Raw genomic sequence first — 21071 nt, 5'->3', positions numbered from 1 at the left:
TTACGTATTAGCTCTTCCATTTGAAGTTCATCCTTTAGAATTTCCTTGGGCATCTTGCTGATTTTACTCTCTTCATTTTTATTAGCCTTAAAATGCCTTTGTTTTACCTCCATTTCTGAAAAACATTTTTTCTAGACAGAGTACCCTAGGTTGCCAGTTATTTTCATTCACCACATTGAAGATATTGCAATGGCTTATTTTCCTTTTTTCTTTTTCTTTTTTTTTTTTTTGAGACATCAGCTGTCAGTCTGCTACTTTGAAGATGATTTTTTTCTATTCTACTTTAAGATATTTTCTCTGTCTTATATTCTGTGGTTTCACTAGGGTATATCAAGAAGTAAACTAATTTTATTTTTCTTGCTTGGAATGTCTTACATTTATTAAATCTTTGAATTTATTTCTATATATTTTTTCTGAAAAATTCCTCCATTGAGATCTCCTGAGTATTGCCTCTGAATTTCAGTTAGACAATGTTAGAGTTTTCCAGTCTGTTCTTCATGTCTACTAGCCTGTCTTTCATATTCTTTCTTTCCCTCTTAATTGCATTCTAAATAATTTCTTCTGACTTAGATTCATATCTTTTTTCTTTGACATTGTCTAATTCAATGTAAAACTGTGTTTTATTTCTATTATCCTCTTCCATTTTTTTTTTAATTTTTTTAATGTTTATTTCTGAGAGAGAGAGAGAGAGACAAAGCACAAGTGGAGGAGAGGCAGAGAGAGAGGGAGACACAGAATCTGAAGCAGACTCCAAGCTCTGAGCTGTCAGCACAGAGCCCAATGCAGGGCTCAAATTCACAAACCATGAGATCATGACCTGAGCCAAAGTCAGATGCTTCACCAACTTCACCCAGGTGCCCCAATCCTCTTTATTTTCCAAATCTGTTTCTTATGCTTTGGTCTTAATTGTTTCCTTCTTTTATGTCTTTTAAACATTTTAAGCATATTTGTTTATAGTCTGTAGCTGACCATTTTTATCTTCAAGTTCATAGGTAGCTATGACTTGGGGTCTATAACTCTTATTCATGATGTCTGCTTTCCTGTTGGATTTTGGGGTTGTGAGCAGGATATTATCCATGGGAGTCTGATGGCCTGACTTGAGGGTGTTCTCAACCATGTTGAGTGATATATTTGTTTCTTTGTTTATGTCAGACTCCCAAAGGAAATTACCATCCTATAACCAATCTTTATGTTAATTTCTTTGCTTAGACATTTCAAGCCACAAATCAGTTTTAGCTCAAGTCAGAGCCAAGTCAATAGTTACAACATGTCTGGAAAGAGTTGTTTTGTTTTGTTTTGTTTTGTTTTGTTTTGTTGTTCTGCTAAGCCCAGTCTATAAGAGACATATTTCCCTCTCAGCTTCCTTTGCCAGGAGGAAAATAATTTCTGATCTTTACACTTAGGGGATAGTTCTTGAGGTTCCTAACTTCACGTGGTGTGAGGGGGATCCCTGGTCCCAATTCCCCACATCACAGAATCTCAAAGCCTTTTTGCAGATTCTTGTGAAGTAATTAAACAGGCAAAATGTCTTCACCCACAGGAGATGCAGAGTTGGTGCATATTCTAATTTCATTCCATATTTGTATTTTGGTCATTGGGGATTGACCACACTTTATTTCAGGCTTGGATATACATTTCAAAGGAGTGATGACAAGGAGGATTATTTCCTCTGACTCCTTTTTCTCTTTAAATCTGTCCCTCCCACTCGTTTCAGGAAGAGGGGCTTCTGTCTTCTAATGACTGAGGACAAAACATTCAGCTCCCGCTTTCTTGGCTGTTCTTTACACATGCACACAAGATCATATTTCAAATTGGATTCTCTAAGTATGACAAAGAAATTAAGAATAATTAAATAGAGAATAACAAGTAAAAATCAATATGAGGTTTTAGGGATATGAGAAATAGTAAAGTGTTCTTAAACAGTCATTTTGTTTGGTCTTTCGGACATGATAACCTGTAAGGCCACCTTGGCTCCTCCTCTTTTCTTATATTCCTAATGTGATTCCTTTCCCCTCAGACTTATTAAACTTTTTTCTTTAAAGCGTCTTTCTACCAATACTACAAATTAAACAGTGAATGTAGGCAAAAAGTTTAACTTGATTCAAGGGTGTAATTTGCATTTCTGGGGACCTCTAGTAGGGCTTCTCAAGCTCTCTGTACTGACAGACCATTTTTTAAGCTTTCAATTTATTCTGAACCAATACTTTTATAAATTCAATGAAAGTATAGCAGCAAGGCCCATTGCTGTACAAACTTCTAAACAGCTCCTCTAATTTCTGGTCCTTGCCTCATCGTGCCTCAGAAGACCTCACGGGGCAGCCCTGGGCAGTCTGAGTGCAAAGAGTCTCCCTTAGACTTCTCCTCCATAAATGCAAAAGCAATTCTTTGCTTACCCTCAAAAGGACCTTGGTATGTGAAGGTACTGTTTAATCCAAAAGGGTGTGGTTCACTTATTCACTCATTAGATTATGCATAAATACATTCCTTACTTTAACCCAGGTTTTTGGACCTGTTTTGAGAAAAACACATATATGGTACTTTCTATATGCCAAGCCCTGTTTTAAGTGCTTCCCAAATAGTAAATAACATATTGTTCATAAAAATTCTACTCTTTTTCAGAAGAGGAGACTGAGACATTAGTCAAAATAACTTCTCCAGGTCACCCTTCTAAAAAATAGTGAAACAGATTTGAACTCAGAAAATCTAGTTCCGGGTCCCTGTGCTTAACCACTCCGCTGGCTACCTCTCTGAGCCCTTGACTATCTCATACTCTGGCCTCAGATCTACAGGAGTAGGATTTCCAAAGCCTGCTTTTTGGGTGAATAATTCATTATGTCCCCATTGTCAACATGAAACAATTGGTCATTATCGCACAGAGCTCTGAATTGAAAAGTATGAGTGGTCTTCTGTTTCCTTTGTGGAAAGACTGATGATTGATTAGCATGTCTGCCTTGAAAAGGATGATGATTTATTAATGCTGTCCTCATGGATGCAAAAGGGGATAGACCTGAGACACATCAGAGAAATCATCTGTAAGCTTCAGGGCTCTGTGTCTCTGAAAAATACAAAAATTATAACCAAACTGTAAAAATTCCAACTCATCTATTGAAGAGAAAAATTTAGTAAAACTAGTCACTGCACCAGTTAGATTCCCCCCAAGTGTGTTTAACTGAATTCAACCACTTTTTTAAAACTAAATCAAGACAAATGAGTTAATTTATATAGATATTGTCTTTGGCACCAGAATAGAGTTTCTCCATTTACAAGTGTAAAACCAAAACAAACTCACATGGCATTCTTTTTGTTTTAAACATTTTCAAATCTGCAGGAAAGCTGAAAGATTAGTACCTATTTACTTTGTGGCCAGAGTCACCAGTTTTCAGTTAGGTCATGTTTGCTTCAGCTCTTTTTTTTTCATTCTATTTTTACTGTGAAAGTGTTGAAAAGTGCCAAGGGAAGCACACCTACCACACAGAACCTGGCCTCTAACTTTTTTTCTGAACCTTTTGAATGTGTATTGTTAAGTATCCGAAAATTCTCCTGTGAAGCCAGAACACTGTCACTCCTTAGAAAAATAAACATTTACTTAGTATGCTATCTAACATAGAGTCTGTATTCACATTTTCCCAATTAGCCCCAAAATCTCATTTCTAATTTTTTTTAATTCCAAGACCCAACCAAAATTCCTACGTTGCTTTTGGTTATATCTCTTTTGCCTCTTTTAAAGAATACACCCCTATCTTTTCTTTTGTTTTTCAGATAGTGATTTTTTTCAAGGGTACCAGCCTATTATTTCATAACCCATTCTTGAATGACCTAATGGGACTTATTCTCCACCACGTCTCCCCAGGGGCCATATGACCCTGGCTTACTCTCCCAGTTCCTGGAAGAGTCGTTGGAACAAAGAGAGGTCAGAGCAGTGGACTGTCTGATCTGTGTGCTCTATGGGAAAAGAAAGGGAATGATCCTTCTCTGCCTGAACACTGGCAATCCCAACGAGTGGCATTGTGGGCAGAGACAGAAGTAGAAGGGAATGGAACAAAGGGAGAGAGGGAGGAAGGAATATGAGAAAGAAGGAAATAGCATGGTTTTGATTGTGGGAACCAGAGGCAGAGGAAGAAGCCTCGTGCACAACACACATTTTTCAACCTTTAATGTATCTGTTTTTATGTTCTATAATGCAAAGGTCACCAAAGTCATGTAGTGGTACTGCTGGGGAAGGAGGAATGAGAATGAAAACTGGGGAGACACATCAAGGGAACTTCAACTTAGTCTTTATTCTTTTTCTTTTACATCAAAAGGCAAGAGCTGAAGTAAATATGACAGAGGGTTCAAGGGTTCACAGGGGCCTGGTTCTGCATGATGGGTGTACTTCCCTCGTCACTCTTCAAAATTTTAATAGTAAAAATGGAATGAGGTGTGCCTGGGTGGCTCAGTCGGTTAAGCATCGGGCTCTCAGTTTCAGCTCAGGTCTCATGGTTTGTGGGTTTGAGCCCTGCATGGGGCTCCACATTGACAGCTCAGAGCCTGCTTGGGATTCTCTCTCTGCCCCTCCTCAGCTCTCATGCACATGCTCTCTCTCCCAAAATAAGTAAACTTAAAAAAAATGGAATGAGAAAATCAAGCAAGACACAGCAAGAGCAAGAGCCAGAAAAGGAGAATGAGCAACCCTTGTTTCTCTAAGGAAGCATAGTAGAAAGACTAGGTCTATGACTTCAGAGTAACAAATTTGAGCTTCAACTCCACTACTTATTTGAAGAATATATTTTTTGAAATCATACCAGCTCACAGAAGTTAAAACTGTCTTGCCGACAAACTCAACCGTGTCCAAGTAAATTAGATCAGCTTTGTTCATGATCTGATTTTGCCCTGGATGACTAATGGCCCTTTTAAGATTCAGTGCACCCCGGCATGTTCATTGACTCCCTGAGCCTGTTTCCTTGTCTGTAAAATGGGAATGTGCACCCTCTCATGCAGAGCTAAGTGATTTATTGTCAGCCCTGCAGTGAGCAGGAGACACTAACCCAAGCCAGCAGGACCTTCAGCCAAGAATCCATCACTATCCCACAGAACAGGAAGTCTGAGGACAGGGAAGCTCATGGTAAGGCTGGCAGCTACTCAGTGTCAGCAAGGACCCAGATTTCTGCCCTTCTATCCTCAGCAGGTCAGTGCTGCCTCCATTCAGGATACAACATGGCTGTAGATGCATCTGGCAACATATCCTCACACAACAGTATTCAGGGAAGGGATGGAGAGGCCCTATGTTCCTTTTGAAGGATGAACAACACTTTCCTAGTAGCTGCCCCAGCAGATTTCTTTTCCATCTTCTAGGCTGAGTGACAGTATGTGGCCACACCAACACGGTCCCTGGCAAGGATCATGGAATTGCATGTATTGTCTTGTTCCTAGCAACATTTGTTCCACAGAACAGGGAAGGAATCTTGTCTTCCCTAAAAAACACCAGACATAGCAGCGTTCTATGAGCAAGAATGGAAGGGAATACTATTAGATGGGCATACCATGGAGTCTGCCCATTAATGCAGATCACCTGCCTCATTAGCATATCACCTCCCTGTCCTTCCCCTGTTTCTCTGCTAACACCCCTGTACCCACTGGCTCTTGAGAGGAGCCTCTGTCAGCCTCAAACAAATTCAGAGGATGAATGGGGCCATCCCACTTTAATATTAAATGTGTTGGGTTTTCAGGTGACAGCCACTCTGTTAATGCTGTGCGAGAATCTTGTAATTTTCTTTCGTTCTGTGGCAACCCAGTTTTAATGTCTCCCAGCCTGGATGTTTTAAAAGGCTTTGAAAAAGTCAGGTGAGACAAGTTGCTATTTCATAGCCTGGAAAAAAAAAAAGAAGTTACCAACTGATGGCATGTTATTTCTAATTGTGTCTCTGACTGGTTATCCAGTGGCACTGTCAGTTAAGACCCTTAATTGCATTTCTCATTTAGCTTTAATAAGATGATTTGCAAGTGGTGAGAATACACCAATTTGTTAACATAAGCATTAGCATCATCAATAATAGAGGCTTGTCCATTTAATTTTGTAGTGTTAATTTCAGTACATGTTTTCACTTAGAATTAAGGGTACAATTATTTTATATGAATAAAACCACTTACCATTTAAATCCAGTTACTGAATCTTAACCAAGAAGCACTGTAGAGGAGATAGGTATCCAGTTTAAACACATTATTGACGCGGTTTATTATATTAAACTTTGTTAATGTGGTAATCTGTTAAGCAATAACTCTCCCAACTCTGGACTAAATGTACTTTTGAGAGCCTTAACGCCCAGCATTACTTGTAACTCTTGCCCTTCATATTTCATTATTGATGACTGAAAGCAGTAACACCCTTTATTAAAATTAATTATCAATAATGACAGAAGGCTTGTTGGAATGTAAATAATGTGATGCCCCCCAACGCTTCCAATCCTATTAGTATTATTCCCTTTCTTAAAAAAAATAATCAAGTGTTTTCACAACTTCTTGGAAATATCTATTAGGAACATTCTCACTTGATGGAAATTCCACAGAGTTGAAGGCCCAAGAGGTGGCTTTTATATTCTGTTCCCCAAATAAAAAATAATATGTCACAAATACCATATGGTAGCCTGATATAGTCAAAATGCTAAAAGGAAAAAATCTACAACCAAGAATACTGTATGTGGTAAGATTACCATTCGTATTTAAAGGAGAGATAGTTTCCCAGACACACAAACACCATATTATTTCACTTATATGTGGAGTATGAAAACAAAACAAAGAAAAACAAAATAAACAGACTTAAATACAGAGAACAAGTTGGTAGTTGTCAGAGGAGAGGGGGGAGGGGGATGGATAAAATAGGTAAAGGGGATTAAGGGGTACAAACTTCCAGTTATAAATCATGGAGATGAAAAATACAGCATAAGCAATATAGTCCATAATATTGTAATAACATTGCATAGTGAGAGATGGTGACTACATTTACTGGGGTGAGTATTGACTAATGTTTAGAATTGTCAAATCACTGTGTTATACACCTGAAACTAATATAGCATTGTATGTCAACTATGCTTCATTAGAAAACAAAGATACATCAACAGTAATTTCCCGTAACATTAGAAATATAAGATAAGGGGCATCTGGGGGGTCAGTGGGTTGAGCATCCGACTCTTGACTTCAGCCCAGGTTATGATCCCAGGGTCGTGGGATCAAGCCCTTCTTCAGGCTCCTCACTGAGTGTGGAGCCTTGTTAGGATTCTCTGTCTCTCTGTCTGTCTGTCTCTCTCTCTCTCTCTTTCAAAAATAATATAAAAACATTAAAAAAAATTAAGTCACCATAAATGTGTGGGTCTGTTCTGGTCTGTATATTTTGTCACATTGATCTAGTTGTCTCTCTTATATGCACACTGTCTTGATTACTATGGCATTATAATCAGCTGTCAAATCAGGAACTGTAAGTCCTCCAACTTTGTTCTGCTTCAAGATTGTTTTGGCTGTTCTAGGTTTTTTTTTATCCATGTAAATTTAGAATCAAGTTATCAACTTCTAAAAAGTAGCTTCTGGAGTTTTGCATGGGGTTATGTTAAATCTATAGATCAAGTTGGAGAGAATGCAGAATCATTAAGGAGTTCAGTCTATGTGCACAATTACCCTCTCCACTTATTTAAATCTTTACATTTTCTCAGGAATGTATTATATTTTTATAATTTTCAGTCTAGATATAACATTTTTCATGAGAGTTATGTCTAAGTATTACATTTTTTATTTCATTTTCTAAATCATATATTGCTACTTAATAGAAATATAAATGATACCTGTAGATAACCTTGCTTCCTGAGATCTTGCTAAATATAAGTTCCCTTATTAGGCTTAGGAGTGTTTTGGTAGATTACTAAGTATTTTCTATATAAACAATTATGTAATCTACTGATAAGTGCAGTTCCATTCATTTCTTTTCTATCATAACATCTTACCTTATTGCACAGGTTCAGACCATCATCAATATTGAGTACTGTTCCCCATCTGAGGTTGAAATCATCCAATATCTTACTATTAAGTATCCTGTTAGCTGCAGGCTTTTCATAGGTGACCTATACCAGATTGAGGAAGTTACCTTACATTCCTGGCAATTTCAGTGTTTAAGGATAGTTTTGCTGGGTATAGAACTCTAGATTGGAAGTTATTTTCTTTTGGCACTTTGATGTTCTCATTCCACTCTGTGTAGGCTTATATCACTATTCCTCTAGGTATGTAATATTCTCTTTTTCCTCTGCTTTTAAGAGTTTCTCTCTAATTTTCTAATTTTCACTCTATGCCATTTACTTTGTATTTATTCTTTTTGGAATTTACAGACCCTCTAAAAATTGTGTCTTTAATCAATTTTAGAGAATTCTTGATGATTATCTATTCAAATATTGCTTCTGCCTCATTTTTTCTATTTTCTTGAACATACTAATTATAGTGACTTAAAGTCTCTGTCAGATAACTTCAAAATGTGGATAATCTGTTTGCCTTTTTCTCTTACCCCATTTTTCCCTTTTGGTTTTCAGTCAGTTACTCTTGGGATTTATTGTTTGGTTGGTTTTTGTTTTTTGTTTTTGTTTGGATTTGGCATACCTAGTAATTTTTTGCTTGCCTTATAGACCTTGTGAATATAAAATTTCAGAGACTCCAAATGATGTTGTCCTCCTGTAGAAAGGGCTCACCCTTCACCTTCTGTGGCTGATTACCTTACTCTGGTCACAGAACAATGAGTTGAGGCTGGGTTTCAGTCCTGGTAAGGCTCAGGCTACTTTGTGTTCATTCCTGTTCTTCTAATATTTTCAACCCATCCTATTGTATTTTGTGGGACCTTCCTCCCCTGATGGATAGTAAACTTTGTATTTTATGAGGCCTATGTTTTTTGTCAATAACTGTGAGATGTCCAAAGTTTTACTTGAAAGCTAATAAATTAGCCTTCCATGGCTTCATGGATGCTGGCAGAAACCCTGAGACTTCTCAGTCACAGGAGAAAGATTCTGCTATATTTGAGGCATGTGCAACATCTGGGATATCCCACAGGAGCATTTTTCTTCATGTGGAAACCTACAAGGTGGCCCTAAGAAGTAAAACATGATCAATGTTCTTCCCTCCCCTACACATTCTGCAGTCTGATATGTTCTTTCCCCACATGCTAGAGTTGTTGCTTCTCCCCTCTATCACAAGATTGGCATATGCCATCACAATGCCTGTAACTTACCTATTTCTTTTTCAATCTCTTCCTAATCACAACTGTACCTCTCATCCACAAAGGTTAGCCATAAGAAGGACAAAGTATTTTTATAAAACTGAATCATAACTAAGTATGAATCCCCTAGGTTCCCTTTTGGCTAAACTTTCACCCAGAGGGTGTGCCAGACAGACAAGCATAGGGTTTCCACTACAGAAAAAAAAGAAGCAACATAGCCATAAATGGCCAGGGAGGAATTGAATTTTCAAAACAGGTCTATATAACTACTATACTGTTTATCTTGCTCATTACCTAGAAAGCAGTTGAAAGGGTAGTCCCCTTGGGGGATAGCCACATTCAGTGAACAAACTGCCTTATTGGGTACTTCTATTGACTGAATGTTTTTGTCCCCCGTAAATCCCTATGTTGGAACCCTGATCCCTAGTGTGATGGTATTTGGCAGTAGGGCCTTTGAAAGGTAATTAAGTTTAGATAAGGCCATGAGGATGGGGCCCCCTTGATGGGATTAGTGTCCTTACAAAAGGAGGAAAAGATCAGAGCTCACTGTCCACCATGAGAGAACACAGCAAGAAGTCTGCCACCTGAAAACCTGGAAGAGGGTTCTCATCAGGAACCACATCAGCCAGCACTTCAGTCTGGGACTTTCAGCCTCTACAACTGTGAGAAATAAGTATCTGTTTTTTAAGCTACCCAGTCTGTGGTATTTTGTTATAGCAGCCCAAGATGGCTACTTTTCTTGATTTTCTCATTGATTTCTAACCTATTTTTATTACGACCAGAGCACATACTATGAATGATTGCAAATCCTTTGAAATTTGTTGACACTTTTTTATAGCCCAATATGTGGTCAATATTGGAAAATATTCCATGTGACTTGAAAAAAAAAGTGTAATTATTTTGCAGTCTGTGGGTGAAGTGTTATATATATGTAAAGTTATATACATGTCAAATTCTTGAATTCTATTTAATCTCTACTGAAGTTTTTGTTTGTTGAGTCTATCATTTATCAAGAGAATTTGGTTAAAAAACTCCAGTTTTGACTTTGGGGTTTGTTTATTTCTCTCTTGAGTCTATCAATTTTTGCTTTATATATATTTTAGAATAAGTCTTAGGTATATACACATTAAGTGTTGTTATATTTTCCATTTGACTTTATTGTGCCATATTTATGAAAAATCCATTTATCCTGTGCCTTAATAATGTCACCGACATCTGATATCAATAGGACTTCACTAGCTTTATTTTTGTTTTTTTTTTTTAATTTTTCAAAGTTTTTTTTTTAAATTTATTTATTTTGAGAGATGGAGTGAGAGCTTGAGGGGGAAGGGGTAGAGAGAGAAGGAGAGAGAGAATCCCAAGCAGGCTCCATGATGTCAGGGCAAAGCCTGATGTGGGACTCAATCTTATGAACCACGAGAGCATGACCTTGAGCTGAAATCAAGACTCAGACACTTAACCAGCTGAGCCACCCAAGAGCCCCTTTGCCTAGTTTTTGAATGTTGTATCTTTCTCTACCTAGTTACTGTTACATTTCTGTGTCATTATGTTTATGGTGTCTTTTGTCAGCAGCATATACTTGTTTTTTTAAACAAGGTTGACAGTATCTTTTAATTGGAGTATTTAGCTCACTCACATTTAATATAAATACAGATATATTTTGGTTCAAATCCATTATCTTGCTGTTTATTATGTTGTGTTTTATTGTGTCTCCTTTTTCTTCTCTGTAATATTCTTTTGAATTATTTAAGAATATTTATTATTATGGTTTCCCCACTACTTGCTTGTCAGTTATACATTCTTTTATTATTCTTGTAGTGGTTACCCTATAGTTTCCAAAGCCCACTGTCAAGCTATTAGAATTACTTTAAGTTGGCCCTTTTACCACTTCCTGGTGGTCAGTGTAAGGGTCTTAGGATTTATGTCATTTATTACACATTTCCGTATTTTGTGTTATTGCTGTCATGTGCTTTAATTCTACATATACTTTAATCCTCAAAAAGGCATTTATGATATTGCTTTAAACAGCTAATATTTATTTACATTTACCAACATACATGCCTTTTAAAGCCCATTTATTCCCTCTTTGCACCCTGCAGTATTCTCTACTGTATCCCTTTAGTATTCTTTACCGCAGGTCGGATGGGTTCTCCTTTTCTGTTCATCTGATGTCTGGAGTTGTAGATTGGTAATAACTGCCAGAATAGGGTAGAAGCACAGGTTCTCCACTCTGCCTCTGTTGACGCCTGTGAAGGCATGGGCTTCTTGTACTGCTGGGAGGGAGCAGAGGGACTTCATTGCCACCAGAGAGGTGTGAAAGGCCAAGTTCTCCATATGTTCTCAGTTGGTGGGGGGTGGAGTCCATATTATCACCCAGCAGGGCTGAGTTGCTGGCAATGCTTTCAACATTCTCTGACACCATCTGGCACTGGGGGAATGGGTGGTGAGTAGCTCATTATGTCTCTTAAGCCTGGAAGTTTCATCTCCCCTCTTGCCCTTTGCTGGCAGAGATGATGATGAGGTATAGTTTCTTCTGTGGCACTTGACTGAAATAGAGCAGTTACTGTCTGTATTCCTAAGCTGCCCCTTTCCTTGAATACTGTCTAGAGAGAGTGTGATTCCTTTGCCCCCACTGGTGTCTCCAGGTTGCCAACTTCTCCAGTACCTGGTCTGGGATTTGGGGGCAAAAAGAAACTCCAGAGAGCCTACCACCATGTTGCTTCTCAGATCCCAAGTTTCCCGGTCAGTCTGCCCCTTCCTCCACTTTTAAGTCTTCCTGTGTTATTTTACACATGATGTCCATGATTTTTAGTTGTACTTAAGATAAGGAATAGGAGAAAGTATGTCTACTCCATCTTCCTGGAAGCAGAAGTCTCTGGATGTGTTAATGAGATTTAACAGGAATATACCTAAGTAGCTATAATGGTTTGGATATGTTAAATTAAATGTAAACCATACTTTTGGAGGTATGTATGCATCAAAAAAGGATGGTATAAGAGAAAAGAATAACTTTCAGAAAGGGAAATTGTGTTCAAGGAAATTACACACAGAGAAAGTGTGTGTGTGTGTATGTGTGTGTGTGTGTGTGTGTGTGTGTATAAAATGTTCCCAAATTCAAGGAGAAAAGGCTTTGCCCTGGAGTGTCTTAATCCTCTTGCTAATTGATGGGAGGATTTGACCGTTTCTTATCTTAAAGAGAAAATAGCCATAATGTTCTACTTTCCCACTGAAGTTTTCTAGAACCCTCTCAAAAATCATCTGCTGATGTCTATGTTTACTTAGCAAACATTCAAATGGTCTATTCTGGGATTCTCTTCTAAAGTGAGCTTCTGTTTCAGGTCGCCTGAACTGGTGGTCCACCGTGTGCACGAGCTGTAAACGGCTTCTTCCTTTGGCCACTACAGGAGATGGGAACTGCCTTTTACACGCCGCCTCTCTTGGTAAGCTCTACAACAGAGACAGAGGGTGGCAGCACCCCAGGCCTGCTCTGATCATTGTTAAAGGACAGACCTATGCTAAGTAGAGCCATGCACATCACTCAGCTGGAAGAGTCCCCAAGGGATGGAGGCAACAATTCAGCCCTTCTTGTCAAGTAGTTGGCAGGCTTGGTGAGAACACAGAGCACACATGAGAAAAGACCTAATATAAAAGAAAGGCCTAATCATGAGCTGCAGTGATGGGGATTAGACATCATGACCTAGAGCAATAAAAGAGGACTTCCTGGAGGAGGCAGGATTTTACTGAGATTTGAAGGACTTGAAATAATACAAAAAAGGACACTTCAGGTAGGGAGACTGCATGGAAAAGCATGAAGGCAGGAATTAACAGGATGTTTGGAAGCAGGTCTGAGCTTGGTTGGGCTTGAGCAGGAAGTTTGGGGAGCAGTACATTAGGTTGGGTAGGTACAGAGCCACCACACTGACAGCAGTCCATGCACATGGACTGACAAAAAGATGTAGATATCATTTGGGGAAATCACAGGGGAATCTATGTAATTGGAATATAAAGCAGAGAGGTCAGCAACCTTCAGCAGAGTTGTGTGCTTCCTGGTTGCAAAAAGCCATCCCAGCAGGTGCACAGGCATGAGTGGCACTATTTGAATAACTGAGGGCCCATGGTAGACTTTCTGGAAGCTCAAGCACCCCTTCTAGACCCAGCCTTATACACATAAAGCCAGATCAGTTCTAACAGACAGGCCTGGATTTGTGCCAGGGACCCAGGCATCAAGAGCTGTCTGTCCTCCTCAGTCCTATAATGAAGGATCTCTCCATAGATGGGACTTTCAAATGAGAATATTTTTAGTTGGCATATTGGAATATTCCTTGTTGGTCAAACTCCCCTCCCCAGGTAAATACAGTTGATCCTATGACCCAGAGCAAGGGCTGGACCCCAAACCTCTCTTTGGCCCTGTGGTGAGGCCTTTCCAGCAACAAGTGGACAGAAGTGAGATGCCTAAAACCCACAGAGTGAAATGCATTGGGTCTGCAAAGGGGCCTGAGAGCCTCTGAGGAGAATGGAGCCCCAGAGCAAGGGGCCACATTCCACAGGCTTGGCCAGGGGTGATGGGGGACACAAAGGCTCCCACCTACCTGCTTCCTTTCCATTCCAGAGAGAACACATTTCTGTTTGTTGGCATTATAAAAGTATTCCACATTCGTCACAGTAAGAAAATAAAAATCAACAATTCTACCACCCAGAAAGGGCCACTTTTAATGTTTTGGTGTATTTTGTCTCTTCTTCCAGTGAAATTATGATCTCACAGTGTTCACAGTTTGGAATCCAGCATTTTTACCTTAAAATCATATTGTGAATTTATGTTTTGGTAGTTGTGTCATATTTCATCATAATGTATTAACTATTCCCCTGCTGTGGAACACATTTCTTCACTTTGTTGTGTGTAAAATCTTGAAAGAACACAAAAGAAATCTCTCATCTTTGTCAAACAACTGCCTCATTACAAAGGAAATGCCTTTGGCCCTCAGAAACTGAAGTGTGCAGAGGCACTGCTCCTCTCAGCACTACAGGTGGGCAAAGACACAAACCAGGTCACATGCCACTGTGGTCTGGTCTAAGGGCAGACGTTTTCTCAGTGAGCACAGTGGGCCTCCTGTCTGCCTAGGAAGAGAAAGCCTCCCATGGCCAGCCTTGTTCCAGCTGCTGAAGAGGCTGGGCCATGGCTGAGTCTGGGGCTCATGGCCAATTGGTTCTTTTCTCCTGGTACCTTGTTTTCCTTTTGTACTCCAATTGCTAAACCCCACAGGGAGGGGCAGCACTGCCCAAAGCAGCCACACAACACTGACCAGCAGTGCTTATTAAACCTGCAGACCAGGCCTGACACTGACCTAGGGTTGGGGGACACACACAGAAATGACAGCAATCCTAAAGCCAGACTCGTAAGCAAACATCCATGGGGCAGAGAGACCCTCTTTTCAAGAGAGACCTGAACAAGGAGCCGTGGAGTCCAGCTGAGACTGGACTTGCCCTACCTGGGAGAGTCCTGAGAGGCGATTACAGGCAGGTCTGAGGGATGAGTAAGATCAGCTTGGCCTGTTTATAACAGGAGCATTAATGGCCACTGCCCTCCGTCTATGTTGTAGAAAAAGACAAAAGCCTCTCTTGATGGAAAGCCCATAGCAGCCCCTGGTTATTGCATACCTTTGCACTAAAGGATGCATGGCCAGATTGAGCCTTTAAAGATTAGGTCAGTGCAGGTCACTCCTCTTATGAAAGCTCTCCAGGGCTCACTTAAAAGTCCACCTTTTCACTCTTCACCTTGTCTGCTTGATTCTTCCCCCAGCCACCTTTCCCTCTTGCCATTTCTCAAGTATTCCACGTGGGCGCCCCTTGGGGCTGGTGCCTGGCCTGTCCCTCTGCCTGGGATGGCAACCCAGCTCCCTCCTATACCCACTCGAGTCTATGCTCTGATGTCTCCATTCACACCATGACCAATGCCAACCAGCATCCCGTTGGCCTGCTTCATCTCCCCTTATGGTGCCGCTGCCCCTGAGGTGGTTTGTTATGTGCTAATTCAATGGCTGCTCCACCTTCCCCCAGTGTGTGCTCTGTGAGATTTTAGGAACTTAGTCTGTCCTGATTGCTGCTGTGGGTATTGCCAATGACCAGAATGGTGTCTCACCCCTTTTATGAAATGAGTTCAGAATTAATTAAGTAGAATTAATGCCATTTAATTAAATGGATGGATATGGATGCATGGATGGATAGATGGATGGATGGATGGATAGATTCCCCCACTCTTCCCCACAGCAAGAGCCTCACCTTTCATTACTGTTTGTTTCATTTGTTGAGTCTCTTGACCACATCTGACCTGCCCCAAGAATGTACTCAGAAATGGTTGGTTTTCCTTATAATCCCTTAACACCCAGCAAAGGCCAGGGAAGGGGTGAGGGAGAAAGACCTTCTACCTCAAAAGCAGGTACTTTCTCTTAGGTCCAGATGTTTGCAGTGGTGTCCACTGATGCTCTGCTTCTCAGGAGGCTGAGATGCCTTAGGGCAGAGACATCAGATGTGGCAGACCCTAGATGAAACCAGGGTCTGATTGCCATCCTGGCTCGAGACCCCAAGTGAAGACACGTCACCAGTTTATCCACAGAGACTATCTCTCACTCAAATAAGAGCTGGATGGTGAACATGAGGTCCCTCAAAACAAACCTGTGAAATTCAAAGTGTCTTGCCAAGGGTCCCAGAAAGAGGCAGCATTTGGTTTCACCCACTGTTGTTTCTCTGAGAAAGGCACATCCTCTTTCATTTACCAACCTGCTTCAAGGGGAAATGGGGAAAGACACCAGAGGGAAGTTGCTAGCTAATCAGGGGAATTGATGGCTAACTAATGAGTTATCTTTGTGTGCAGATGCAGGAGGCCAGGTCTGGTAAGTTGTGGCAATCTGAGTTACCTACTGACTTGTCCCCCTCCTCACATCCTGTCTCTCTCCTCTGTTCCTCATGGGCCTCCTACTGCAGGAATGTGGGGGTTTCACGACCGGGACCTGGTTTTGCGGAAAGCTCTCTACACCATGATGAGGACAGGGGCTGAAAGGGAAGCCCTAAAGCGAAGGTGGAGGTGGCAGCAGACACAGCAGAACAAGGAGGTTGGTACCTGCTGGGATGTCCAGAGCCTGGGACCCACACCAGGCACAGCCATGGGCCATGGTGGAGTCCAGAGCTGTGCCCCAAGGCCATGTCCGTCTTGTGAGGTCAGGCAGCAATGGCTTCTGGGAGTAGTAAAGCCTTCCCCATTTAAACCCACTGAAGAGGTGCCCATTACAAAAGCTCAGACCCTGGCACACACACAGTGACAACATGTCCACTCTCACCGCCTGTCCTTGCATAGTTATGAAAACCAACCACCTTCACTCTCAAAAGGTGTCCTGGCTTGGATGATGAATTATGCAGTCACCTATGTCTGGTCACTACTGGTGGTGGCTTGAAGGCCAGGTGTAGCTACAGGGCAGTCCTGGCACAGTCTACAGTCCCAGCTCTTGTACTTGATCCAGAGAGAATCCCAGTCCTCCTGATGATGAGGGACATTAGCACTTTGCTGTCCTAGAAGAAGAATCTGCCTGCTCTCTGATTGAACTTGGCCCATCATCCCTTTAAACTTTTTAATGGTCAACCCCAAGCCTGGTGTGTGTATAGATTGTGTTTTGTCATTCTTACCCCCTGGGAATGACCCTTGTTTCTGGGTGGACCCCCAACAGCATTGAAATTGGAGACTGGGCATTCTGAAGAAATATTGTCGATAGCATACGGGGACAGTCGGTGGCCACTAGCAGGTGGTGCCCAGCCTGGGTGTTGGTTGGGCTTGGACTGAACCAGGGGTCCAGCAGGGCCGCCAGGCTCACCTGGAGTGGGGGGCGGGTGAGGAGGCTGGCCCACCACCTCCTGAGCCGGCTTCCATTGTGCCAGTCAGGGCTGGTGTACACCGAGGAGGAATGGGAGCGGGAGTGGACTGAGCTACTGAAATTGGCATCCAGCGAGCCACGCACGCACTTCAGCAAGAACGGTGGCACAGGCGGGGGGTAAGTGCTGCCCCTTCCCCTCCCCAGTGGTCACCTTGAGCTCCCGGCCACCCAGCGTGGGAAGTGGCTTGAGGGAGCACGTGGTAACCCCAGGCTGGGGAAACACAAAGACTCCTGCCTTCAGACACTACATTCTCCTCAAGGACTTGAGAGTTGTGAGGACACAGAGTTGTGAGGCCTGGCTGGACCCCTGCCAGATATTTGGGGGAAAGTTTACACAGCCTTGCATGCATTTTGCAGGAAGAGGCATGAAGGTCACCAGTGTTTTCCCTTCCTCATTGCAGGCAGTCCTGGAGAGAGGACTCCCTGCTCAGCTAGCCTTTGTAGGAGGCATGTGACTTGGGAGACCCTGAACCATTGCTGTTGTACTCACCAGGCTCAGAAGCCTCAAGCAGTTGGGTTTGGATTTTTTCCACCTAAGTATCTATTTAATTCCTGACTTCAAGAAGTCACACTGAGGGGAGCCTGGGTGGCTCAGTTGGTTGAGCATCCGACTTCAGTTCAGGTCGTGATCTCATGGTTTGTAAACTCAAGCCCTGCATCAGGCTGGCTACTGCAGCGCAGAGCCCACTTCAGATGCGCTCTCTCTCTCTCTCTCTCTCTCTCTCTCTCTCAAAAATAAATAAACACTAAAAATCAATCAATCAATCAATCAATCAATCACACTGAGAGCAAGAGGTCATTAAGTGAGCCCAGCATCTCCCAATTAGCTACATAGATGTTATGCACATTACTGGCAAAAAGATTTTGGCTTTTTGCACATGTAGGGAGTAACTTGTTCCTAAAGACACAGCTTAAACATCCAATATGAGAATGAAGAGTGTGGCCAAACAAAACAGTCACCAAACCTGTGGCCATAGCATTTCAAAGGAGGTATGTGCTTTGGTTCACACCTACTGAAGTTGAGGGCCAAGCTGTCACCCTAGAAAAAATCTCAGCCAAACAAGTAAGCCTGAGCATTTGGGGTGCCTGGGTGGCTCTGTCGGTTAAGCATCTGACTCTTGATTTTAGCTCAGGTCATGATTCCAGGGTCAAGGTGTCAAGCCCTGTGTCAGGTTCCATGCTGAGCATGGAACCTGCTTAAGATTTTCTCTTCCTCTCCCTCTATCTCCGCCGCTCACACATCACATACTCTCTTTGGAAAAAAAAAAAGAAAAGAAAGAAAGAAAGCCTGAGTGTTGACACTGAGGAGACCCAAGAAAGGATCAGACGCCAGTAGACAGCCCGTGCTGGGAGTATGTCCTGGCCCCACATCTTGGCCTCTGGGCCCTCAGCCACCAGCAAGCAGGGCCTGGGGCTTCCCGGGCCTGGCACTGTATTGGGGACACTCAAAGATAAGCCTTTCAGTACAGAAACCCAGAAACACAATTCCCACGGGGTTGTTTTTTCACTTTGTTTTAATAATGTGACATGTCAGTCCCAAAAGTCTATCTTATTTAGGACATTTAAGGACACAAAATTCTAAACACTCAATTCATTCCTGAAAATTCCACACTCTGCTTTTCCATGCCTCCTGAGCCATGCCTGAGATGTGCCTAAAGAATTCCTTGGCATCCCTTTCATTGTTGCCTCTCTGGCACCTGCCACAGATGCAGGTGGATTGACTCTACCCCAGTGTGTCTTCTGGGATGGGGGGATACAATAATAATAGGTGACCATCACCATATCCTGTGTCCCCCGAGTCCCCCCCCCCATCCAGGAGGCACTTGGGACATGGTCACACAGCTGATCAGGTGTATCTTAGCTCTTAAGGTCTCAGCTTCTCCTGCTCCCTGGGAACCAAGAGGACCCAGAGTTGAGTGATGGGCTGAAAGAGTGGTGTATCTAGTGTTTGTTTCTGTCTCCTTCCCATGGGACTCAGGTTTGCCAACTCAGGGCAAGACCACAGCAGAGGGGCCTCCTTGGTGTTGGGCCGCAGCTCTGTTCTTCTCCTAAACTTTGAAGGAATGGGAGAGAGACAGAAGGCATTGGACTAGCTACCCACTCTCCCCAGCTCACAAGAAGAGGGCTCTGGTGTGGCTGATACCTGCCAACCCAACTGTAGCTCTCATGCATTTCCAAATTCCACCCCCCCCCCCCACACACACACCCAGGACCCCTTCACCATAAATTTGGCCTCAGTTGTAAAGATAAAAATGTGTCTAGGCAGTGAGTGCTAGATGAAAGATGGTATTCCCCCCACAAGAGATCCCTTGTTTTTTTTTAACCCCCTCCACTGTAACTTGGACCAGCAGGTTTGGGGAGCCAATAAACATCACACAAGCTACCAGCGTCCTCTTCCATCAGGGGCACAGAGGTACTAGGCAGGGGTGGACAATACCTGATGCAGGTGGGAACTCTGACACCTGCCAGGCCTTCAGGAGCATCCCCTCTTTGCTGGCCATTTGCACAGACCACAATAAGGAAATGCTCTTCAGGATGTTGTCCAAGCCCTCATGGCTGGTTTCTCCTGAGTATTTAATGGTTCCAGGAGCTCAAATATTACCCCCATGGCCCCTCCCATGCCAGAGCTCAGAGTTTTCTGGCCTGATGTCTGCAGCCAACAGGGCCATGTTTGGGCTTGGGATGGTCACTTGTATCCCACAGCAACAGGTGAATCTCAGAAGGAGGCAAGGAACTGCTAGAAATGAAGCTTTTTTGGTTCTGACATGTTACTTTGGTAAACGTGTGTGAGCTCTGCATGAGACACCAGCTTTTAGTCTCTCTCACCTGGTCTTTTCACCTTTCCCTTCCTTCTGGACCACTCTCATATGGTCAAGCTAACAAGAATACCAGTATGTTCTCTCCCTCCAGGAGAGGCTCCCCTGCCATGGAGCTCCCACCTCCCCTTGGGGTTCAGAAGTTCAAAAGAGACTGTTTTTTAGTGAGTTGTCAGTATCTGCATTTTGCCTCAATCTTCCCTGGGCAAAGGGAAGAGGTTTCCCTCCTCACATTGAGCTAAGAGATGTGGGGCATCTTTGGGGCTTGAGGGCCTTAGAGACTAGTACCCACTGTCTTCCCCAAGGCTCTGAAGCTGAGGAGCTGGCCAGCTTCAGCTGGCCAGCTCCCAAGTCCTCACAGCCATGGAGGATTATGCAGTGCTAAGAGCTATGCATGCATGCTTTCTGAGCACCAGGAGTGAACCCTGGGATGAGGCCTAAGCTGGGCTGTCTTCAGGAGGACTCTGCCTACAATGAGGGTAAACCCAAGAGGCCGGGCCAGAAGGCTGATCACAAGACATCAGATTAGGGTGGCACCACCTCTGTCCAGGGAACTAAGGGCAGAGACAGTGAGCTGTGGGGAGGTCCCAAGACCCACAAAAGCACTTCCATAAAAACAGGGTCAGCATTTGGGCCTCCACCAAGTCCAGTGGGCACCCAAAAGAAGAGTCAAGAAGGACTTTCAGCCTCTCCTCTCTGGCCTGTGGCAACCGCACAGGGGGTCACAGATGGCAGCCAGAGAATGAGGAGGCAGTGATGTGAGAAACAGCAAAATGGCCTGGGCCTGGCAGCCCCCAGGAGAAGCAACCAGACAAGCCACACAAATTTTCCAGGTTTCATTTGGGGATAGGAGAGAGCTAAGCAAGAGAGAATGAGTTTGCAGGTGTGATAGTAACAAAGACTAAAATGGCCCTCTTTGTGTTCCCTCCTATACCTGGCTCATTAGGAAACCTGGTTCCCAGGGATGAGGGACAAGTGTAGCAACAGCAGCAGCACGAGCCCTGCCCTCTCTCCTGCTCCCTGCCCAGCTTCTGGCCTCCTAGTACTGGCACAGATGGGGGTCAGCTTCTCCCTGGCATGGACACTGGCCTGATATCATTTTTAAATCCATTACTT

General features: G+C 42.8%; 1 protein-coding gene across 3 annotated transcripts in view; it reads left to right on the top strand.

The window, feature by feature from the left end:
* OTUD7A (OTU deubiquitinase 7A) overlaps positions 1-21071 on the top strand; it is a 360750-nt gene that overhangs the window by 300327 nt on the left and 39352 nt on the right. For all 3 annotated transcript variants that reach the window (XM_053223657.1, XM_053223655.1, XM_053223656.1), the window contains 3 exons: positions 12559-12660; positions 16199-16326; positions 17144-17256. In XM_053223657.1, the coding sequence (XP_053079632.1) occupies positions 12559-12660; positions 16199-16326; positions 17144-17256 (343 nt within the window). The remainder of the gene's footprint in view (positions 1-12558; positions 12661-16198; positions 16327-17143; positions 17257-21071) is intronic.

Source organism: Acinonyx jubatus, chromosome B3, assembly GCF_027475565.1.
Source record: "Acinonyx jubatus isolate Ajub_Pintada_27869175 chromosome B3, VMU_Ajub_asm_v1.0, whole genome shotgun sequence".
Classification (NCBI taxonomy): Eukaryota; Metazoa; Chordata; class Mammalia; order Carnivora; family Felidae; genus Acinonyx; species Acinonyx jubatus.
The sequence above is the reverse complement of the archived record's forward strand: the minus strand, read 5'-3'. Positions and strand labels throughout refer to the sequence as shown.